Source organism: Vanessa atalanta, chromosome 4 (assembly GCF_905147765.1).
Source record: "Vanessa atalanta chromosome 4, ilVanAtal1.2, whole genome shotgun sequence".
Classification (NCBI taxonomy): Eukaryota; Metazoa; Arthropoda; class Insecta; order Lepidoptera; family Nymphalidae; genus Vanessa; species Vanessa atalanta.
This window is the reverse complement of record NC_061874.1, coordinates 7,197,546-7,220,266: the sequence shown is the minus strand read 5'-3', so window position 1 is coordinate 7,220,266 and position 22,721 is coordinate 7,197,546. Positions and strand designations below refer to the sequence as shown.

The 22,721-nt window shown below is 32.5% G+C and overlaps 3 protein-coding genes across 5 annotated transcripts in view; 1 reads left to right on the top strand and 2 right to left on the bottom strand.

Annotated features, from left to right (window-relative positions):
- Positions 1-255: 255 nt before the first annotated feature.
- LOC125077581 lies at positions 256-1,712 on the bottom strand. Its single transcript, XM_047689535.1, has 3 exons — positions 1,290-1,712; positions 836-1,061; positions 256-726 (listed from the first exon to the last, which is right to left on the bottom strand). The coding sequence occupies exons 1-3, from the start codon at positions 1,538-1,540 to the stop codon at positions 544-546; spliced, it is 660 nt and encodes a 219-aa protein (XP_047545491.1). The 5' UTR covers positions 1,541-1,712; the 3' UTR covers positions 256-543.
- Positions 1,713-2,645: 933 nt separating this feature from the next.
- LOC125077576 (60S ribosomal protein L39) lies at positions 2,646-4,681 on the top strand. The gene is made up of 3 exons (XM_047689526.1): positions 2,646-2,713; positions 2,810-2,913; positions 4,586-4,681. Exons 1-3 carry the CDS (start codon positions 2,711-2,713, stop codon positions 4,632-4,634), a joined length of 156 nt encoding a protein of 51 aa, XP_047545482.1. The 5' UTR covers positions 2,646-2,710; the 3' UTR covers positions 4,635-4,681.
- Positions 4,682-6,297: 1,616 nt separating this feature from the next.
- LOC125077575 (bestrophin-4) overlaps positions 6,298-22,721 on the bottom strand; it is a 34,508-nt gene continuing 18,084 nt past the window's right edge. For all 3 annotated transcript variants that reach the window (XM_047689522.1, XM_047689523.1, XM_047689524.1), the window contains 4 exons: positions 9,181-9,272; positions 7,616-7,792; positions 6,912-7,039; positions 6,298-6,549 (listed from right to left, as the gene is read on the bottom strand). In XM_047689522.1, coding sequence (XP_047545478.1) covers positions 6,442-6,549; positions 6,912-7,039; positions 7,616-7,792; positions 9,181-9,272 — 505 coding nt within the window. In that variant the 3' untranslated portion in view covers positions 6,298-6,441. The remainder of the gene's footprint in view (positions 6,550-6,911; positions 7,040-7,615; positions 7,793-9,180; positions 9,273-22,721) is intronic.

The following is a 22,721-nucleotide window of genomic DNA, read 5'->3' as shown; positions in this document are numbered from 1 at the left end:
CCAATTAAAAAATAATTCATTAACTTATAAACTCTAGATTTATACACTTAGTTTTGTATTTCCTTGCCATGTTTGTAATGTGCGTGTGTTTTAAGATTTAGGATGTATTATAAATTTTATAGTAAGAACAAAAGTGACTGATTAAATGGATGCTGTAAGTCTAAAGTTAGTTTTTTGTGTTAGACATAGTCATTCCTTAGTAATGTAGAACCCCCCTAAATTATTGTTTTCATAAAAAAAAAAGATGACAAAAAACTACGATTGAAGAAAAAATAAAGCAAAACTTCAAAGTATTAGATGGAAGATTTATAAAGTTAAATTTTATTTACCTTAATCATAAACTATACAATTAAAAATATTTTATAGCTATATAAATAATAGTAATTAAATTGAATACAAGCAAACATCTTAACACTCACTGTGCATATGCCTATCACATGGCATCTCTTCTTTTGAATTTCTATTTACATGTTCTTTAGAAAAATAGTATTTACTAAAAAGTGTGTACTTTAAAATTACTAAAGCAATAAAAAATACAGCTAGTCATAGTGGCCCCTTGTTATTGTCATTATTATTATTTTGACCCGAAGTAGCTTCAACTTTGGACTGATCTATTTTATCCTTAATTGGGACTATTTGAAATCTCATATTATTTCCTTTGGTTCTTAATTGCACCACTTTACCTACTGTCTTTAAGTTCTTTTCTATTATCGTATATATCCTCTCCTGGAACAAAATTATTTATATTATTCAAGGGCTGTTTATTAAATTTATATTTTATTTGTTAATGAGTTTTCTGAGAACTTTTACTGAATGATGGTAAAGTTTTATATACCAATTTTGGATGCTCGCTTTCATCACCAGATATAACTACTTTAACTTCATATTGTTTTTCAAGTAGCTTTCCCATTTTTTTACAACCTGTCAATATATCATGATCTGCTATTTTCGAAGATATAGTCATCAACTTTTGACCTTTAAGAGTGTTACTATCGGATGCTGCTTTTTTTTCTTTTCTTCTTGAAAGTTCTTCGTCATGATACTGTGCATTTGTCATTAATCTGTAAATTTTATATGTATCTATAATTTATTTTTAGAAATCAACCTTCAATAAAATAAATATATCCTATTATATGAAGTGATTACAAAATGTTTTATTTAAATTATTAAATAAGGTTTTTATTCTTATTACATAACAACAAAATCAATAATTATTATGTTTTAGTAAAAAAAAATTGAAGTATGACCTTATGTATGATAAATGTTACACTCCAAATAAATATACGAACTTATATACTGGTCGTCTTGTCTTCGAATCAGCATCCTGGATTTTAACCAATTTTAAATCACGTCTTGTTGACAAATTCTGGGCATTTTTAAGATCCGTTATACTGACTGAGTTATCTGAACCAATAAGTGTAATTCTGTTTTCGTATTGTTTATTTTTGGAAACATCTTTTCCATCAGCAGCTATTCTTGTGGTGATAGACCGACAATCAAATAATCTTTTCGTACCAAGTATAGTAAGTAGCTTATTCATTTTTTGAGTTAAAACAGAAAATAAAAACTTGGTGATTTAATGTGGTGAACATCAATTTTCTAATCACTTTTATTAATCTAGACGGCCATGCTTTTTATTTTTAAAGATAAATTTATTTAATTTACTTTTATATTAGTGATACCTATATCAGAAAATTGCTAACGTCTTTGTCAATTTGTCATTCAATGTTTTAAAAACAGACTAAAACGTACCTACACCTAGTTTTTATATACTCTGTGGCACAGACTAAGCTGAAAAATTAAAAAAAAATTAAAAGTAAATACCATATTATATTTATTAAAATATTCAATGTAATACACAATATTATATAAATACATATATGTCATCACAACTTTTGACCTAACGTGACAAAATATGAACATAATATAATTATAGAGCTCAATCATTAAATTCAGCATGAAATCCAAATTATGATGAAGAGCACCTACGACCACGAGCAGTTTATTATCATGGAACTGGAGACTTCCTACAGAACGATTTTAACAAGTATATTGCGACAGTTGTGTGATGCGATACAATATGTTTACATCATCATCATCAACAGCCCACATTCTTCCACTGCTGGACAGAGTTCTCCAAATGCACGCCACTGTGATTTTTCTTGGGCAATATATTATGTTTACAATAATAATATAATGTATATTCTTAATAATAACGATCTTTTGGACAATAATAATTTACAAACACGAGGAATTAAATTAAAATTATAATAAATATTTTCTAGCTTCTCAAAGTCCATACTATACATCCTTCCTGGGGAACGACATGTTCTTGTCTATTTAATAAGATTCTACATCTATTTTTCACTTGATCTTAATTTCCTAAATAAAAATCTCTTGATAAATAAGGTATATTACTCGATGCAAGATTATATTAAGGATAAAAAAAAGGGTAAAGTTAGTATTTGTTGATTGCCCGGCAATAGTATTGTAAATAACTAAAGATGTAAATAACGAAGAACTTCTAAACTATACGGTTTGTATTATTAGTGATAAATAAATATAATAAAGTACAAAATCATTATTTGGAAATTAAAAAAGAGTCAAATGACTCATATTCAAATCTTTAAAATATCGAAAAAATATACGTCAAAGTCAAACTTACATTCATCCATCTTTTTCTTCTAGTGTTGACAGCGGGAAGGCAAACATGGTAGGTGTAGAGATTTCTAATAAATCGACAATTATCGTTATAATCTTAGCAATATAAAGTGATTTTGATATTAAATTGTTTTTGTTACTCTTTCAGTCGGCCCACAAGACATTTATTATTAAGCGCAAGCTTGCGAAGAAGTTGAAACAAAATAGACCAATTCCCCAATGGGTCAGAATGCGTACTGGAAATACAATTCGGTAAGCTTATTATTAGTTTAGTTATTTATGTCTAGAACGATTACAAATTTATAATTTGCTTATTGTCTTTTACCAACACTACACATGGATAACATTATTATTATTATTTTCAATACAAGTATTTTCTAATCTTAGAAATACAGGAAGTTATCCTAGGTGATATTCTCTATATTATTTACAATGTTCATACAGTTGTAGCAAATTTGGACATGGAATAACCAATTGTAAGATAAAATTAAACTAACAACTATATTCTTACGTATGTAAACAGTAAAGTAAATGTCATTAATTCTTGTACCTTTGCGTAACTCGAATCAAAGTTAAGCCCAATTATTAGATATTAAATATAAACTACTGATTCCCTTGTTAATTTCCAAATCATGATTATTATTCATTGAATATTATCATTATTATAGGGTTAGGTTAGTTAAACAACTGTCATACTACTTAGACATATAAAAAACGTCTCTACATACAGGCAAGCATGCAAAATTGATTTATGCTAGATAAAACAGCAGCAATTTGAGGCCAAATGGTTGGCATATTCTGAAAACTAAATCCCTCAGTGGTATAACATTATCACTAAAATTAACAATCTGCAAACATTGTACTGCTGGGCTATAATTTCCTCTCCTTTATGATGGAGGATTGAAGTTTATTCAATGACACTGGTCTATTGTGGGTCTTTGCCATCTTGCCTATTTACATTATTGTTTTATATTAATGCACTAATTGTGAAAATGTATAAAAATGCTCCATTAAACTCGCTACTAAATCACTGGTATATATTATACATTGACATTATTATTATTTTTTAATATATTACACTTACCTTATATTTATCTGGCATTGGCATCATCCCCATCCTTATTCACTTTTTTACACATACCTTTTTGTGTCCGTGAAAAGACATATGCTACAGCTTAAAATATGATATTAAGACAATATAATATCTATATTAAAATAGTGTTGCTTGAATGTGTTTGAACTGAATACAGAGTTCAGTCGAACATTTAGTAAAAACAATCCAAAATAAAAATGTTAGATTAAATTTCTTTAAGTAATGTTTATTTGATTAAGCAAAGGGATTCATTTTATTTGCTAAATTAAAAATAACTAATTTAATTTAGTTTTTATAGCATGCCAGAAGGTTTATTACAATATATGATTAAAATATATGACAATGAGTAGACAAGACATTTTTATTGCACTGTTGCAGACTTTTTTAATGATTTAAATCTGTATACTACATTTGCAAGTTACACCGTATTTCAGTGGAATGCCAGCTACTAAAATTTGGATAAAACAAATTTAAAACTAATATTGGCCCAATACTGGTTTAAAACTTTATTTATTGTTTCCTTGTACTAAATACATTTATATTTATGAACTCATTCATATAGATATATGACTGGCGCTGCTATATGCCAGTACTTACGTATTTCTTGGATATATGTAGTTAAGACACATTTAAAATGTCAACACCTTCAATGTGTTTATTAGATCACACATTACTCATGATCTTTTTTAATAAGTATATCTCAATACTGGGGCAATAACCCTGATATAATACACTAATATTTAAAATTTACAAAATATATTAAAAATATATTTATGCAATACATCAATGGAATAAAATTATATTAAGTACATAACTTTTTTTTCTTTACAGTTACAACGCTAAGAGGCGTCACTGGAGGAGAACCAAGCTCAAGCTGTAAGCTTACTGTCTTGTACCTGTTAAGTGAATAAATTTATTTCAAAACTCTTTTGTTTTTAATTTAACAATACATTTATTTACATACATACATTACACAAAATAGCATACTTTTTATAATGTTCCTCTACAAGAGCAGTATTACCTTTAAACGAGAAAATGAAATCAAGAAATATATGTCTCTGTCATTATTGCAGTACTATAATTAACAAAGACTTTACATCACTTTTATTTTGCCATTGGGGTATAATGTGAAATAAAATTACATTTTTAGGATATTTTCTGATTCAATATTTGTAGTCCACTTATGACTAAAATTTATCAGCTGGTAGACAAATTGGTAGTAAAATTTATCACCTGTAGAACTTAGTAAATTGTAGCAAAAAATGTATAAATCTAATTATTAGGAATTTTATGACGTCAATTACAAGTTAAATGTTCATTATTCAGGTAACACAACTAATATTCACCATATAAATGTTGATTATTCTTTACAGTTAAATTTTAAATTTGTATTATGCATGAAATAATAAAAAAAAGTTCTTTAATTTACTCCTTATTTAACCTACAACCATAAAATAATAACCTATGTAGCGATTTCGTGAGTTAAGAGCAAAAATATTAATCCTCATTATTCCCTATTGAATCCCATTGTGTATAAAAGTTGAAGTATGTAATATGGTCCAACATTGAGATCTTAGTTTATAGTTACAATTTATTAGATACATGATCAAGAGTTAAGTTAAAATGTCTACTGTAACTTGCGTACTTGCTTGAATTTATTTCATGAATTGAACTTTCTGCAAAAATAATAACAAGTATGAATAATTATTATTGAGGCAATGTATATAATATAGAGCCGAGATGGCCCAGTGGTTAGAACGCGTGCATCTTAACCGATGATTTCGGGTTCAAACCCAGGCAGGCACCACTGAAATATCATGTGCTTAATTTGTGTTTATAATTCATCTCGTGCTCGGCGGTGAAGGAAAACATCGTGAGGAAACCTGCATGTGTCTAATTTCAACGAAATTCAGCCACATGTGTATTCCGCCAACCCGCATTGGAGCAGCGTGGTGGAATATGCTCCAAACCTTCTCCTCAAAGGGAGAGGAGGCCTTTATCCCAGCAGTGGGACATTTACGGGCTGCTTATGCAATGTATATAAAAAAATTGAGACACACCTCGCTATAAGATTTTTAGCTTAATTAGATTTGGAATCTTACAAACTTATTTAGAAAGTTATTTTTTCTTGCCATTCAAATTTTTTCTCTTATTTTTTTTTGTAAACTGTATAGTTCTAATGAACTAATTATCTATGTACCTTACATAGATAATTGGTTTTTACAAAAGAGAAAAAAATGTGACAAATATTTCCCCGGATCTAGTCTACTTTTATTAATTTAATCACATCATTTCAACAAAAAAGGATAAGGCAAAACAGTCTAATAGATAGAAGTCAAATTCCTCTGTATGAAAAACCATACGTTTGAGCAATTGGCTAGTTTAATTAATGTAAGAGATATTTAAAATAGGAGTAATATGATGTAGTCAAAGTGTATTTAATTATCGAGCATCAAAATTAAACAATACATATCAGAGGATTCTGAGTAAAAAAAGGATAATTAAAAAACAGAATTATATGTAATAAATTTAATTTACCCAAAGTTAATATCTATATACAGTATATAACATTTAATGTTACATGATTCGCCAAGCTGTACTTATGATAATAAATATAAGTATCACAATATTTAATACTGACTATACAGCAATGTTCAATTCAACCCTTAAAAGAAAATAAGGCTGTGTCAAGTTGTCTCTTGTTTGGAATCTTCTTCACTCTTCGCTTGTTTCGATTGTTTTATAAGTTCTTCTAACAATAATTCGTTGTCTAATAATTCTACGCTTCCAGAAGGCTGAAAAAAATAATTGTAATACTTTTTTTATAAAACATGGCAAATTTTAACGTTTTATCGTAATATGGATTCTTGGCAGACCTGTGATAACTTTTTATCCTTTATTTAAATATCGATACCAGGAACGGAGCCTATTAATTGGTAGATTATGTTGAGTTGTGTTGTAAAAAATCTTTCGCTTAAAAATGCAAAGCGAAAATTTTGAAAATTAAAATATCTTATGACCGATGAGTTTATAATATTTCTTATATCGTATCTTGTACTAATAAGAAAAAGTGTTCATATAAATGATAGCCAATGGTTATATGATATTTTTTAAGAGTAAAGATGGATTAAATAAAATACTTTAAATTGTATTGTACCTGTTGTGCGCTCACGGAGCGAGCCATGAGTTTTTGTAAATACTTTTCCCGTCGATGTTGCTCTCGAATACTTCGAAGGCGATCGAAGTCGTCGATATCCGGATCATCCCCGCCGTCCACTTCATCCACTAGAAAATATCACATGGAAAAAAAATCATTTATGTTTGTTATCATCCGATTATAATATTCAATGATTACATACTTTCTGCGTCCCGACTTCGTACGACTAAAATAAGGATTGTAATTTTTATTTTTGTAACTTCAAATAGAATACACATAAAGAAATTCCATAAAACTAATCATAATGGATGTTTGTGTTATAAAATAAACCTAAGGTCAAAATTTCAACTTCAACTTCTAGACTCAGTAGTTTTGACTGTGCGTTGATAGTCATTCAGCACAAACGATTTAATAATTATTATCATACTTATTTAAGTTTAATTAGTGAAAAACATTATAAATTAAATCGTAAATTTAAAATTGCCCAGGTACCTTTTTATTTATGTGCTGATGGCATAGTTGGGGTAACTATAAATGCTATATTTACCTCAATATCTGAGGTGCTCAAAATGAAACTGTAACTATGAATTAAGGTGAATTATGATCAATTCTTCCTGTCTTCGTGTCCACCGCTTTAGCAGTCTTAGCGCCCGCTCAACTCAATCATGTCGAATATGTAAGGCACGGAAAGCGGCTCCACTCACACAAGGTCTGGCTGCCGGCGGCGCTGAGCGAGGGCCCCACGTCGCTGTCGAGGCGCGGGCGCTGCATGTTGGGGAACGAGGGCTGCGTGCCGAGCGACTTGGCGGCGGGGCTCAGGTCGGCCGCGTCGCCCGCGCGCGCCCACTGCGCCGGCGCCGACGTCGACAGGCGGCTCTCCTCTGTGGCGACGGTTTGTTACTTCATTATTTAACACCAATATGTATGAAATAAACAGCCCATAACAGTCTATCGGAAAGCAGCTGTAGGATCGATCTGACATACGTCGCTCTGGTGCTAGTTGATCGAATGATAATGAATTGTATTAGAGGTTTAGAATATTGAAAATATAACCGATCAATCAATCGCTTCTAGTAGAAACTTATTATTAGCAAATTGACATGTAATAGCAGTCCATGGGAGGGAAAGTTATGCAAAGGTTGTTCAATAAGTGTTGTTTAATTTCTTATTCGGTAGCATTAAAACTATTTTATGTTTGTATACATGATATCGTCAATAAAACATTACAGGTTTCTTATCATCGCTAACTCAAATATCTTAAAATTTGCTCTTGCATATTAAAATGCAAGAATGCGAGAATTTTATATGCATGCTTGACAAAAGACAGTTAAAAACAATTTTTTATAATATCGGTAATATTAAACATCCTATGTATTCTGCCCACTTAGTAGTAGTAAGAGAAGCGAACGCGATCAAAGCTGTTGACAAAAACTTTACATAACTTTAAATAAATTCTAGCTACAAAAAACATGAAAAAAACATTTGCATTAATCGATAAAACAATATTCGTATATAGTGTTGTTTTAACTGTTCGATATATACGATAGATGTATACTAAAAGACAAAGAAATAGCTTATACGCCGCTTTAGAGGGGTCACGCAGATTTTAGCAGTGATTGCATGACCACCCTTGTGTCATGTAATGGAAATGACCGAATTGTTTCAATAAGCAAATTAATTACCAAAATCAGTAAGCTAATTAGAATCTCGACACTAACAATAAAATACGCACACATAGAAAAATCCAACTTAAAATGATTACCTTCAATAAGCGAGCGTTAAAAATACCTCAGCTACAAATACATAGGTCGTTACCCTCGCATTGGTGTCATTACACTTTAACTTAGTCGTTATGTTATACATGTGTGAGGTGAATGATTGACTTTTTATTGTATTCTATTTATTATTCTAGAAAAAAAAATCCTGAGACATCTTTACTCCACATACCTAAATTATATCTTACAGCGCGACGTTCCTTCACTATGGCAAAATATGAAAGTTTAATTAATAAATATTTGTTCTTGTTTGGGAACTCCACATATTCGTACTTTTTTTTTCTTAAATATTTTTTTTCATTTCATTGTTATAAAAAGGGTTTGTTGTAGTTTTAAAAATTTCAATGTAAATAATAAATGTGTACGTTACTAATTTTTAACACTATCGTTAATATTTTTTATGCCATGCATATCAATCGGTTGATCGATTTAATAATTATAAAAATATACACAGTGATTATAATAATTAAAGAAAAATACTAGTTATAACTTACTAGCGTTACTATGGTTGGAATTTCTTGAAGGAACATTAACTGGATCGCTTGGCGTCGGCGGACCTTGCGCGAACAAGCTCATTACGGTTGGTCTGAAAATTAGTAACATTAGAATTAAAATTCACTTATATATATATGTAAGACTAATATATGAATATGGGTTCCGAGATGGCTCAGTGGTTAGAACAGCTACATCAAAGATTTTGTGTTCGGACATGTGCCACTGAATTTACATATGATTGATTTGTGTCTACAATTCATCTCGTGTTCGGTGGTGACGTGACATCTCAACTAATATCTAGTACTATCCGCATTAGAGCAGAATGATGGAATAAGGTCCTCACCTTCTCTACAGATGTGAGGCCTCACCCGATCAATAAGACAATCACAGACTGTTTTTTTACTTTACTTATGTAAGTTGAATGCTCTGTATCTGTTTTAGGAAATACAATAAATAAATCTCGAAGATTTTTTTGTTGTATACGCTAAGTGAATGACTCCTTGAATTTTGTACCGTAGAAAAATCTAGATAAGCGCTTAATAACTCTAATTATATACAGTATATTTTTAAGGTTTACGTAATTGTACAAGATAAATTAATTAGCATAGTGTAACAATTTATTATTAAAAATGTGTTTATTTCACGATTAACAGTGTTAATAAAAGTTCACCTCTTGCTTTTTATCTGTAATTATTTTAGTATTAAAATCTAAACAGGGCAAATAAAAAAGTATATTGTACCGAAGCACGAACACTTCGTCGAAGAAAGCTTGTAGAATTTTCCTGTTGAATAGCAATTACGATTGTCTTGTGCAAAAATTTAACCAATTCTTATTATAATTTCAGTTTTGTTTGTTATAAAAAAAAACTTTTTCGTTTTATGTATCCGACGAAGCCGTGTTTATGACAAATGTTTTATTAACTAAGACGACCATCTAGAGACAGAAAAAATCCAAGACCAAAACGGCACGTAACAGAATTAATAGTGTCATTTAAAAACGGCGATCATTAAACGATTTTATTCACATAGTTCTGAATTATTTGATCGTATATTAGTTGGTAATAAATTATTATTTATAACCCTTGATTAACTATGATTTCTGTGATAATGTTCCTCCTGGATTTCAGTGTCAATCTCAAAGACTGACTAGATAGATACGCAGGTTTCGACAGATATATATTTAATCTAGTGCACAAACACAGAAACTCAAGATTCCCTCACTTTCATAGTCCGAGGATAATCCGAGGTTACCCGAGTTATCCGAGGCAAGAAAGTGTAACACTGTTAATTTTCTATCATAGCTGGCTTCTGAGAAAGAATTAGCGGAAAACCCAAACCTAGACATTCAATCAGTAAGAGGCAGTCAGATCTATGTATGAACTGCTGTATTGAAGACATCGGGTCAGATAAGCAAATTAATAATAATAATAATAATAATAACCCCCCCATGGGACCACCTTGCCGTGGTGGGGGGGCTTAAGGGAAGGGACGAATGGTCATCAAGAACTAAACCATATATACCCTGTTAATAAACGAAACAGGAGATACATAAATTTAATAGCCGCTAATACCTTGGCTATGCCCTTCACAACTAACGGTCCCAAACCCAAAACCCAAATGGAGATGAGTAAAAAAGAATACAATTTACGGCCGCTTCCCGGGGTTCGCCGGGGCGCATCTGGAGCCGATGCTGGATGCTACAGCATGCGAACCATCGGTGGTGAGGAGCTGAGCAGGCGGGCACTCATCAACAAAAATGTTACAGCCGGTCGCTGTGAGTTGAACAGGCGGACTCACAACGCAGAAGCTACAGCCGATCCCTTGGGCAACGAAACAAATACCCCTTCGACTCGCCCCCAGCATATGACCCAAGCAGAACACGAAAAGGATTCCGATATGCTTAACGATATAATTTCAGCTTTACCTTCACCCTTCAACTCATATGAATCACCTAGTTCATCTCCACTTTCATACCAGGTTTCATCAAGATCAAACACAATTTCACCTATGTCTGTGGATGTTGTGCAGGAGGCACATGCTATTGAACCTGCACCCGCCACAGGTACAAATCGTGCGCGTAAAAGATGGTCAGACGAAATGAATAAATTCATCTGGCGCACGTACCTCATTGCTACAAAATTGAACACCAGTAAAATATACCTTGCTCATCTACACCACGAATTTTCACTAAAATTTCCTCAGATGCAGGCATCTAGACAGAGACTAGGTGACCAATGCCGAGCTATAGTCAGAAATAAATTACTTTCTCAAGAAATATTAGAACAAATAAAAGAAGAAGTAACAGAGAGCCTACAACAAACCAACAACCAAGATAGAACACAAAATATTCAAACTAATTTAAGCATGCAAATACACAATAGCCACCAACAAGGTATAAAGCAGAGAAGAAGATGGACCACTGAGTATAATGAAACCATTATTAGAAACTACTACATAATTACAGAATTAGAAGCAAATAGATCAGCTTACCGTCAACCCCTTCATCAAGCGGTAATCGCAGAACACCCGGAATTATCAGAAGTAAGTGAACAGCGAATATCAGATCAGCTTAGAGTTATTTTAAATAACAAAATGATTAGTGATCAAAAACTTAAAGAAATCCGTGAAGAAATATCAAACGATCTTCGTTTGCGTCGTAACCATCTTGAAAATACTTCACAACACTTGACTATACCACAAAATACGGCATCCGCAGAAAACAACAACCACCCACATATATCACCACAAACACAACCAATACTAGACATCTCTACAATAGCTGAACAGGACCAAACCCCTAATTATCTAGATGTGGAAAAAATTAAAAAACAATACAACATTACATTAGAAAAATTTCAAAACACCAACCCAATTAGCCGTCCCTACATACCAAAACAAAACAGCTCAAGAAAACTAGCCCAAATTATTAATGTCATTAACACCAAAGTACTGCCTCAACTTATTTCAGTCGAACAAGATTTTGTGACCACTCATACACTTATTTACTGTGCTGCCTACACAGCGGCTACCTGCAATGGAACTAACATTAAGGACATAACTAGCCAACCTTGCCAACTCCAGAAAAGAATACCCGCATGGCAGAAAAGGTTACAGAAAAAGATACAGAATCTCAGAAGAGACATCGGAAGACTCACAGAACATATTAACGGCAATAGGACAAATAGGCTTACCTTACTAGTAGAAGCGATAAAAAATAAATACAAAATACACTCTCAACATGAAGAACCTAACTCTAGTAACGAACATTTTCTTGACACCCTCAAACAAAAACTAAATGCCGCATCTAGTAGGCTGAAAAGATATTTAAATTGCACTCTTAGAAAATCACAAAACACACAATTCTGTAATAATGAGAAAAAGTTTTATAGAATCTTATCATCTGCCACACAACGCAACACTAATACAAATACACAAGACATAACACCACCACCAGCCAATGCAATACATACTTTCTGGTCTAACATATGGAGTGACCCAGTATGTCACAATACAGACGCTGCGTGGCTAGATACAGACCACGAAGTAATTAAGTCTATCGAACCTATGAATTTTGAACATATATCTGTAGAAGTTTTCATGCGAGTACTCAATAAGGCGAACAACTGGAAATCACCTGGTAGTGACCATATACACAACTATTGGTATAAAAAGTTCACATCAACCCATTCATTACTACACAAACACATGAACAATTTCATTCAAACACCAAACATAATGCCGCACTTTGTTACACAGGGCCTTACCTTCATGATACCAAAAGACACTGACCATCAAAATCCAGCTAAATATCGTCCAATTACTTGCCTGCAAACCATTTACAAAATACTTACAGGATGTATCACTGAACTCCTACACGAACATATTGCCGTTAACAATATTCTTGCTGAAGAACAAAAAGGATGCCGAAAAGGTAGACAAGGTTGCAAAGAACAGCTCGTAATAGACTCAGTAACAATGAAACATGCTATTTCTAAGAAAAAAAATATTAATACCATGTATATAGACTACAGGAAAGCTTTTGACTCCATACCACATAGCTGGCTTCTTTATGTATTACATCACTATAAAGTTCACCCACAACTTATTTATTTCCTTGAAAACTCTATGCAAAACTGGAAAACAACTCTTAAAATATCGGGACATGCTAATACTGAAACACCTGACATCTTAATACGACGAGGAATCTTTCAAGGCGACGCCCTTAGCCCACTGTGGTTTTGTCTAGCGCTAAATCCTCTCTCAAATATGCTCCACAAATCCAATCTCGGCTACATTATTACCACTCCACACAAAGACACCACTCTCACACACCTCATGTACATGGATGATATTAAGTTATACAGTAACACAATACAATCACTACATCACCTTGCAGATATCACCCAAACTTTCTCAAAGGACATACACATGGAATTTGGAATAGATAAGTGTAAAACATTTTCGGTCAAAAATGGAAAAATCGTCCCAAATAGCTACATGTTAGAATCAGGAAATATTATTGAACCTTTAGAAGAAGAAACTACTTATAAATACTTAGGCTTTCAACAAGCTCGGAAGATTAACCAAAAAGAAACAAAAAATAGCCTTAAAACTAAATTCAAACACCGCCTAAATATCCTTTTCCGATCTCAACTCAACTCCCACAATTTATTTAAAGCAATCAATAGTTACGCAATCCCAGTACTTACATATTCTTTCGGCATAATTAACTGGTCCCAATGTGAGCTCCACAACCTTCAACGTATCATTAATACTACTCTAACTGCCCACCGAAAACACCATCCTAGATCTTGTGTCCAAAGAATGACTCTACCCAGAGGTGAAGGCGGACGAGGCTTAATAGATATAGTCAATCTGCATAACAAGCAAATTACATCCCTGAGACACTACTTCCATCAACGCTCAGAATACTCTCCACTTCATGAAACAGTAACGCTCGCAGACAAACGCTTCACCCCACTAAACCTTAAAGACCGACACCCGCAAAAAAACGAACGGATTACTGACATGAACGAAAAAACTGCTTTATGGAGACAGAAATCCCTTCATGGAAGACACCACCACGATTTACAGCAATCATATGTTGACAAAGCAGCGTCAAACGCTTGGCTGAGGCGTGGTGAACTGTTCCCAGAAACGGAAGCTTTTATGTTAGCGATCCAGGATCAAGTCATTGACACCCGGAACTACCAGAAGCACATAATACGCACCTCTAATTTTCAATCAGATGCATGCCGACACTGTCATTCTAATCCTGAAACCATTCAACATATAACTTCTGCTTGCCGAGCCCTTGCGCAAACTGATTATAAACATCGACACGACCAAGTGAGCGCTATTATACACCAACATCTAGCACACAAGTATAATTTTATAGATAAGAAGATCCCATACTATAAATACAAACCCGACACCATACTAGAAAATAACAGATACAGGATATACTGGGATAGAACCATAATCACAGATAAAACAATACATTTCAATAGACCCGATATCACACTACATGACAAAATTAATAAAACTGTTTATCTAATTGACATAGCTATCCCTAACACTCACAACATACAATCGACAATTTCGGAAAAGCTTAGTAAATATCAAGACTTAGCAATTGAACTGAAACGTCAGTGGCGTGCAGACACCATTCATATTGTTCCCATAGTCATCTCATCAACTGGGATCGTACCTAAAAGCCTACAACGCAGTCTCGATATATTACACATATCTCATCACACTAATCATTTACTCCAAAAGGCAGTAATCCTCAACACTTGCCGCCTCACCCGCAAGTTCCTTACGACTTCATCCATCTCAGCTGCCATTACCTAGCTCCTACTAGCGCTTGGCTACGGCCCGTGTGTGTAGGATTTAGTTACCTCATAAGAGAGAAAAAGTAAAATAACAATATAATAATAATAATAATAAGCCCCCCAAAATCCAACCTTACGTCCGAGTCGAACACCAGACCACGTGGGGGGCGGACACGCATACATTTGAAACTTATGCGGCAAACAAGGATATGGTAACCCATCAAACATGGAGCAACATTCAGAGAGATTACGTATAGGGCCGCTACCCGGGGGTCGCCGGGGCACACCTGGAGCCAGTGCTGGGTGTTACAGCATGCGATCCACTGGCGGTGGGGGACTGAGCAGGCGGGTTCCCCCCGAACAATTATCTACAGCCGACAATAGTTTACCCGTTATTAGTGCTAATCAAAATTCTGCTGTTAGTTTTAACAGGCCAACTGAGGATGTTTCGCAGGGAGCCGCTAGCTCCCTAGCTAACTTGTTTATTATGCGTACTTATCTTTATATTACAAAATTAGAAACTGATAAAGTTATGTACCCTAAACGGCTATTCGACAAATTTAAAACACAATATCCGGATTGGAATGTAAGTCAACAACGTATCGCAGATCAAAGAAGAGTAATAATTAGAAATAAATTAATAAGTGAAGATGAAATAGCACATCTTAAATCAGAAATTGCTGAACAATTAAGAAGGGAAGTGGATTTAAATAATCAAACAGATACATCGTTGCATTCACCCCATTTACAATCACAACCGTTAATTCAGACACACAATACTACTAGCCCTACAACTTACAATATTACACAATCTGATGCTTCTACACAGACAAATTTAACATCCCTAGTTCACGATACAGAAGTACAATATACTCAATCTACAACCTTAGAAAACCCACAACAAGAAAACATTGAAGAATTAAAGAATCTTTTAGAAACAGCACTGACTAAATTTGAAGGTACTGATCCTAAAACCCGACCAAAATTACCGCGATTAAAAGAGAGTAAATTACTTCATGATCTGATTTACACATTCAATACTCATATACTACCTACCTTTTTTTCATTAGATTCCGACCTACTGCATTTACATACATTAATATATTGTTCAGCTTTAGTAATAATAACAAAACTTGGCTATAAAATTAAGTCAGGAAATATAGAAGATTCAAGCATACAGAAGAAAAAGAGCCATAAGCCAGCTTGGGAACATAGATTAGAAAACGATTTAAAAAAGCTTAGAGCAGACATTGGTAGGTTAACTCAATATTTAAAAGGCAATAGATCTAAAAAAGTAGTAGAAAAAGTAGAGATAATATTTAAAAATACCAAATTGCACACTATCCACGAACGAGAAAACAAGAAACCAGAAGAATATATCGACACTCTTAAACAGAAACTATCTTTAAAATCACATAGACTTGCAAGATACAGGAAAGCACTTAATAGAAAACAAGATAATAAATTATATTGTACCAACGAAAAAGCTTTTTACAGGTCATTGAATAGTTGTACCTCGAATAATACAAACAATGAAGAAGAAATACCAAATAAAGATGAACTTAAAAACTACTGGGCAGGGATTTGGGAAAAAAGGAGTGACCACAATTTACATTTAATTTTAAAATGGATTGAAGAAGAGAATCAGAAGTGGGGTTATATGGAACAGATGGAATTTATAGAATTAAAATTAGATGATTTAACTGTAGTTTTAAAGAAAACGAAAAATTGGAAAGCTGCTGGAATAGACCAGATACATAATTTTTGGTATAAAAAGTTTACGTCATTACATGATATTCTAACAAAAATAATTTCAGACCTAATTAACTGTAGAATTCCACTCCCAAATTTTATAACAACCGGTTTGACCTACATGCTACCAAAAAACCAAAACACCCACGACCCATCACAGTACCGTCCCATAACATGCCTACCAACAATATATAAAATAATCACATCCTGCATTACCAATAAGATAGTCTCACACCTGGAAGCACATAATGTAATGTCAGAGGAACAAAAGGGATGCAGGCGAAACCACAGAGGATGTAAAGAGCAATTAATTATAGATTCAACCATACTAAAACATTCAAATAAATTTAATAGAAATTTGTATGTCACATATATAGATTTCAAAAAAGCCTTTGATAGTGTCCCACATTCATGGTTAGTTCAAATTTTACAAACATATAAGATTCATCCTAATATCATTAAATTTTTGAAAGAGGCCATGTCTAATTGGAGAACCACAATAACTTTAACAACAAAAACATCTAAAATCAGTTGTGACGAAATCCATATTAGAAATGGCATCTTCCAAGGAGACTCTCTCAGTCCTTTGTGGTTTTGCCTCGCCCTAAATCCTCTATCTAGAATACTATCAGATTCTAAATTTGGATACCAATTAACACGTGACATAACGGTTTCTCATTTGATGTACATGGATGACATAAAACTATTTAGTAAATCTGTGAAAGAAATGAAAGAAATGATAAAAATTACAGCGCAATTTAGTAAAGATATAAATATGAATTTTGGCTTAGATAAATGCAAAACTTTAACTATAAAGAAAGGAAAATTAATTGAGAAAAATTATGAAATTAGTGAGGAAATAAATATATCCGAGATGTTAGAAGGGGACTTATATAAATATTTGGGTATATTTCAAGCTAAGGATATTAATCACTCAAAATTAAAACAAGATCTTACCACTGAGTACATCAAAAGAGTAAACCAGCTGTGCAAAAAACATCTTTATTCGCGAAATCTCATAAAAGCAATAAATACTTTTGCTATTCCGGTCCTAACTTACTCCTTCGGGATAATCAAATGGTCTCAGACAGATATTAAGAATTTAGAAATAAAAACTAGAGTCACGCTAACTAAACATAATTATCACCATCCGAAATCAGCTATAGAAAGATTAACGTTGAAAAGACAATTAGGAGGAAGAGGGGTAGTTGATTTAAAAATTCTTTGGCAAAACCAAATCCATAATATACAAAATTTTTTCTACAATAAAGCAAATACTAGTAAGATACATGCAGCTATAGTAGAAGTTGATGATAATTTCACACCGTTAAACCTAAAAAATAATAATAAAGAGTTTAAAACTATCCAAGAACAAATAAATGAAAAAATTAAAGATTGGAGAAGAAAAGAACTACATGGTAGGCATATCCACGATCTAGAGCAAAATTTCATAGATTTAGATGCGTCAAATAAATGGTTACAAAAAGGTTACCTCTTCCCCGAAACAGAAGGTTTTCTAATTGCTATTCAAGACCAGGTTATCAATACAAGAAATTATAAAAAATATATACTTAAAGAATCAATAGAATCAGATTTATGTCGAAAATGTCACAGAATGCCAGAAAATATACAACATATTACAGGAGCTTGCCCTACTCTAGTTCAAACAGATTACACCCATCGCCATAACCAAATAGTTCACTACATACATCAAAAACTTGCACACAAATATAACCTCACAAATACTCCACTAAAACCATACTATGAATATCAACCCAACCCCGTTTCAGAAAATGAAGAAATAAAAATATATTATGATAGAGCAATTCTTACTGATAAAAAGATTCATTACAATAGACCGGATATAACTTTAGTTAACAAATCATCTAAAATAGCTTACTTAATTGATGTTTCTGTTCCAAACACACATAACTTATTAAAAACTATTACGGAAAAGATCAATAAATATACAGAATTAAAAGAAGAAATAATAAGAATATGGAATTTAAATAAGGTTTTTATTATCCCTATCGTGCTTTCCACTACCGGAGTCATACCTAAACACTTACACCAAAGTTTAAAAATTCTTGATTTACCACCTCTCACATACATCACCATGCAAAAAGCTGCTATTTTAAATACTTGTCGAATAGTACGTAAGTTTTTAGAATCTGATAATGAGCTGACTGACTGTACTGACTGACTTTTTCACTCCCCAGATACACTTGGTCATTGACCCGTGTGACTGGAATATTTGCCCCATTATTTGGGAGATAATTAGTCCAAGAAGAAATAATAATAATAAGTAACTTTATTCACCAAGAAGAAACAAAAACAAAATTAAGGTACAAAACCATAAAAAAAGTTAACAATATGAGATTTGATGATTTGGTGAAAAGGTCGTAGTCTCAGCTAGGCTGCTTTTCAGTCTACGCCTTGTACATATGCTGCCAACACAAACGTTACAGTAATTGCAGTAAAAGGTAAATAAGACATAATTACCAAATAATAAAAGTGAATACAATTTACACGCCCAATAGGCTAAAATAAAAAACATGCAAGCATTATTAAAACAGAGAGGTTTGTTTTTTTTTTTATTCTAGTAAAAGGAAAATATTTCATATTGAATAAAAATAATAATATTTAAAATGTATAAGTAAATAGCGATATATATTTTAATAAATTACAATCAAAATAATAATTAATATATATTAGGTTTATTTACACACATTTGTCCAGACACATTGCGTCTTTTGCATTGATAGAAGCCATTGCTTGCATTGTGCCTTAAATTTATTTTGAGACGTACTGTTCTTAATCGGAGGTGGGATATCGTTCCAACACTTTGAAGTTGCGAAGCGAAAGCTACCTCTAAATGATTGCAAATGTGGTCTAGGCAGTATTAGTCGCGGAACTCGACTCAATCTACAATTGGATTCATTTGTTTCGGACCATTTAAGTTTATCCGCCAAATAATTGGGAATTTTACGATATTTTAAGTTGAAAGTGATATTATTTAATTTAAGTGTACGGCGATTTTTCATATTTAATATATTCTTGGAATTTAAATAAGGTGTAATATGTGAATATCGAGGTATATTGTAACAAAATCTTAAACAAGAATTTTGTATCCTCTGTATTTTCCTTTCAGTCTTTTTATAAAGGCGAGGGCCATAAAGAATATCACAGTAATCCAACTGAGACAGAACCAAGGACTCCACAAGTTTAGATCGCGCTGATTCACTCAAAAATGGTCTAAACTTATAAATCATTTTGAGTAAAGCGTAACACTTCGAAGTAACAGATGATATGTGTTCTTCAACATTATTATTAACATTCAAAATTAGTGACTTAGCATCAATATTATATTCAACTCTTGGTATTTATGAACCTAATAAATGTATATAGAAACATTAGAATGTGTCAGCCTATTAAACAGACGAAATAATGATGATTTTGCACAATATTGTTCTTAAGTTTACTGTTTACATATCTACATGATTCTAAAAATAATATTATATGCCTATTGGATATAAAATACTATAAAAAATACGCATTTATATTTTGTTACTTGGTTTTGTTTCGGCTTGAAGGGTGAGTTAGGTAGTGTAACTGCAGGCACAAATTACATACCATCTCATTTCCCAATGTTTACGAGCAGTGGTGACCACTTTCGGATACATTTCGGATACATATGCCATAAATATGGTCCATATTGTCATTTATGTAAAGGGTGTAGTTAATAATAAATATTGTTTCTTTAAGTAACGGATAATTTTTAAGATATAATAGTAAGTCAGCACTCAGCAAATATAATTGCAAATATATATTTCGTTGACAATAAATTTATCTCTATTTGTTTAATAAGTAGTATGCACATATTTAATAACTTTCCATATTTAATAGTACATTCTTAAGAAGGTACTTTGTATGATAAAGTGACCTAACAGAATGTCTTCAATATTATCATGTGTATGATCACGCGACTCATCTTATCTGACGTTATCAGTTAATCATACGTCAGTAAACATGAACAGATGCGCTCTCCGTTTCTATTCGAGATTTATAATGAAATTCGATGAGATACGTAAACTGTGGTTTTACTACAAATTAAAATAACAAATCAACGAAATAGTGATCAGCTTTGTTGAATGTTCGTACTGATTTATCCGTGGCAACTTTGGGAAGAGCTGACAAGGTATTTGTACCCGAGGGCAATAAGTGGTCACGTTTGCTCGTACTTGCACAGTAAATTCGCCGCAACCTGTGTTTTGATACTGTGGCATCTGAATGGAATATACCTCGGGATCACCGAATTATCCCTACTAGAACTTTCAAAGCAACCGCAACGCGGCAATACTGAGTTCTGCTGTTTGGCGGTATAACATCTGATAAGAGGATGGTACCTACATGACGGGCTTTTATAAAGCCCTACCAACAGGAAACCAAGAAAATTTTGATGTTAGAAAAACGGTAGTAATTCTCCTTTTTAAAGTAAATATTTAAAAAAAAGATTTACCTATAATATCTATAAAGAATTTGAACGTCTGTATAGACGATCATCATTTATATAATTGAAAACGTGGAATTTAATATATTTTTATTACAAAGTTTATGAGCCATTTTTTAAAACAGTCCATAAAATTTGCTTTGTTCAATTTTTTTCGTTATTGTTGACTGCATTTATTACAGACTAGAATTAAAAGATGACGCCAATCAACTGATGTGTGTCCTTAATCACGCAGTAAAAATCATTGACTGCGTGACAGTTACAGGGTGTATAATGTATCTACGTTCTGTTTCGTCTTTTATTTTATAAGATTTGAAATTTGATTATCTATTTTGACTGCAAATGAGAAGTAATCTTTGTTTTTGTTTAGAATTTTCGTAATTTTTGTGGCTGTTTCCATAGATTGACTCTCAAACCTGGACAAAAAATTAGGGATGCCATGGGATGTTATAGTTGATTTATTGCAGACTCTTTTTGTTAGTAGGTTTACGGAGATTACCTGTCGTGACCTAGTTAAGATATGCGACTGGGAATACATTACATTACATACATTGAATTGAAAGATAAATTATTAATTGAAATAAAAAAAGAGTGCATATTTGATCCAAGGTAGAGAAAGATTATTTTGGTAAAACTCTCTCTCTTTCTAAAATTATAAATGAAATCAAGAGGGAATTGTTGAATGTAGTTCTGATGATGAAACATGTAAGTAGAAATTCAGTAGCAGTTCATCTACTATACATAGATACAAACAGTACATTATGTTTTAAACAATATTTGTCCGAACTTTGTATGGACCCCATTAATTACCAGAAAACTAAGCAAGTAAGTGAAAACGTTTCAAATCAAATGAAATACCTTTATTCAATATAGAAGCATTACACTTACTTATTGATTGTCAAATTAAACACTACCACAGGTCCGAAAAAAAAAAAGGTTTGTTCCATTCCATCGCCTAATTCCTTTAACCAGACACATTAACTGAGACAAGAAACCGACTGAATTGTGAGCGTTATTCATAACTGTTATTTATAAAAATCTTATAATTTTAGGTATTTAACCTTTTAAATTACTCTCATACTGCTAATACATGTATAAAAAAATGAGAAAATAAATGTCCCAAATAAAATGAACGATCTACAAAAGTTATTCATTTGCGATAATGAAAACCAATGGTTTTTTTTTTAAATTAAACATATGTATTTAGAGAAACCGATCGAGATTAGTACAAGTATCGCGCATCCCTAGCAGGAACGCAACTGAAATGTTTGTATGTCTCGTTTATTTAAAATAAGTACCTTTAGACGTTGCGTGTAAAAGTAACCTTTATGCCTATATATGAAGGTTTAATTTCCAATGCATTTTAATCGCGAACAATAAACGGAAGTAAGTAATGAGTTGTGAATGGTAATCGGTGATAAATTATTGTAATATTTCAAGGTGT

Bases quoted from the DNA above. Each gene is read 5' to 3' on its own strand.
- LOC125077581 (XM_047689535.1), bottom strand. From the start codon at position 1,540: ATGAATAAGCTACTTACTATACTTGGTACGAAAAGATTATTTGATTGT. The intron at 1,062-1,289 runs GTTCGTATATTT...TAAAATTTACAG, and splicing joins ACAAGACGACCAGTATATAA to ATTAATGACAAATGCACAGT. The intron at 727-835 runs GTATATAAAACT...ATTTTGTTCCAG, and splicing joins AAAGCGAGCATCCAAAATTG to GAGAGGATATATACGATAAT.
- LOC125077576 (XM_047689526.1), top strand. The intron at 2,914-4,585 runs GTAAGCTTATTA...TTTTCTTTACAG, and splicing joins CGTACTGGAAATACAATTCG to TTACAACGCTAAGAGGCGTC.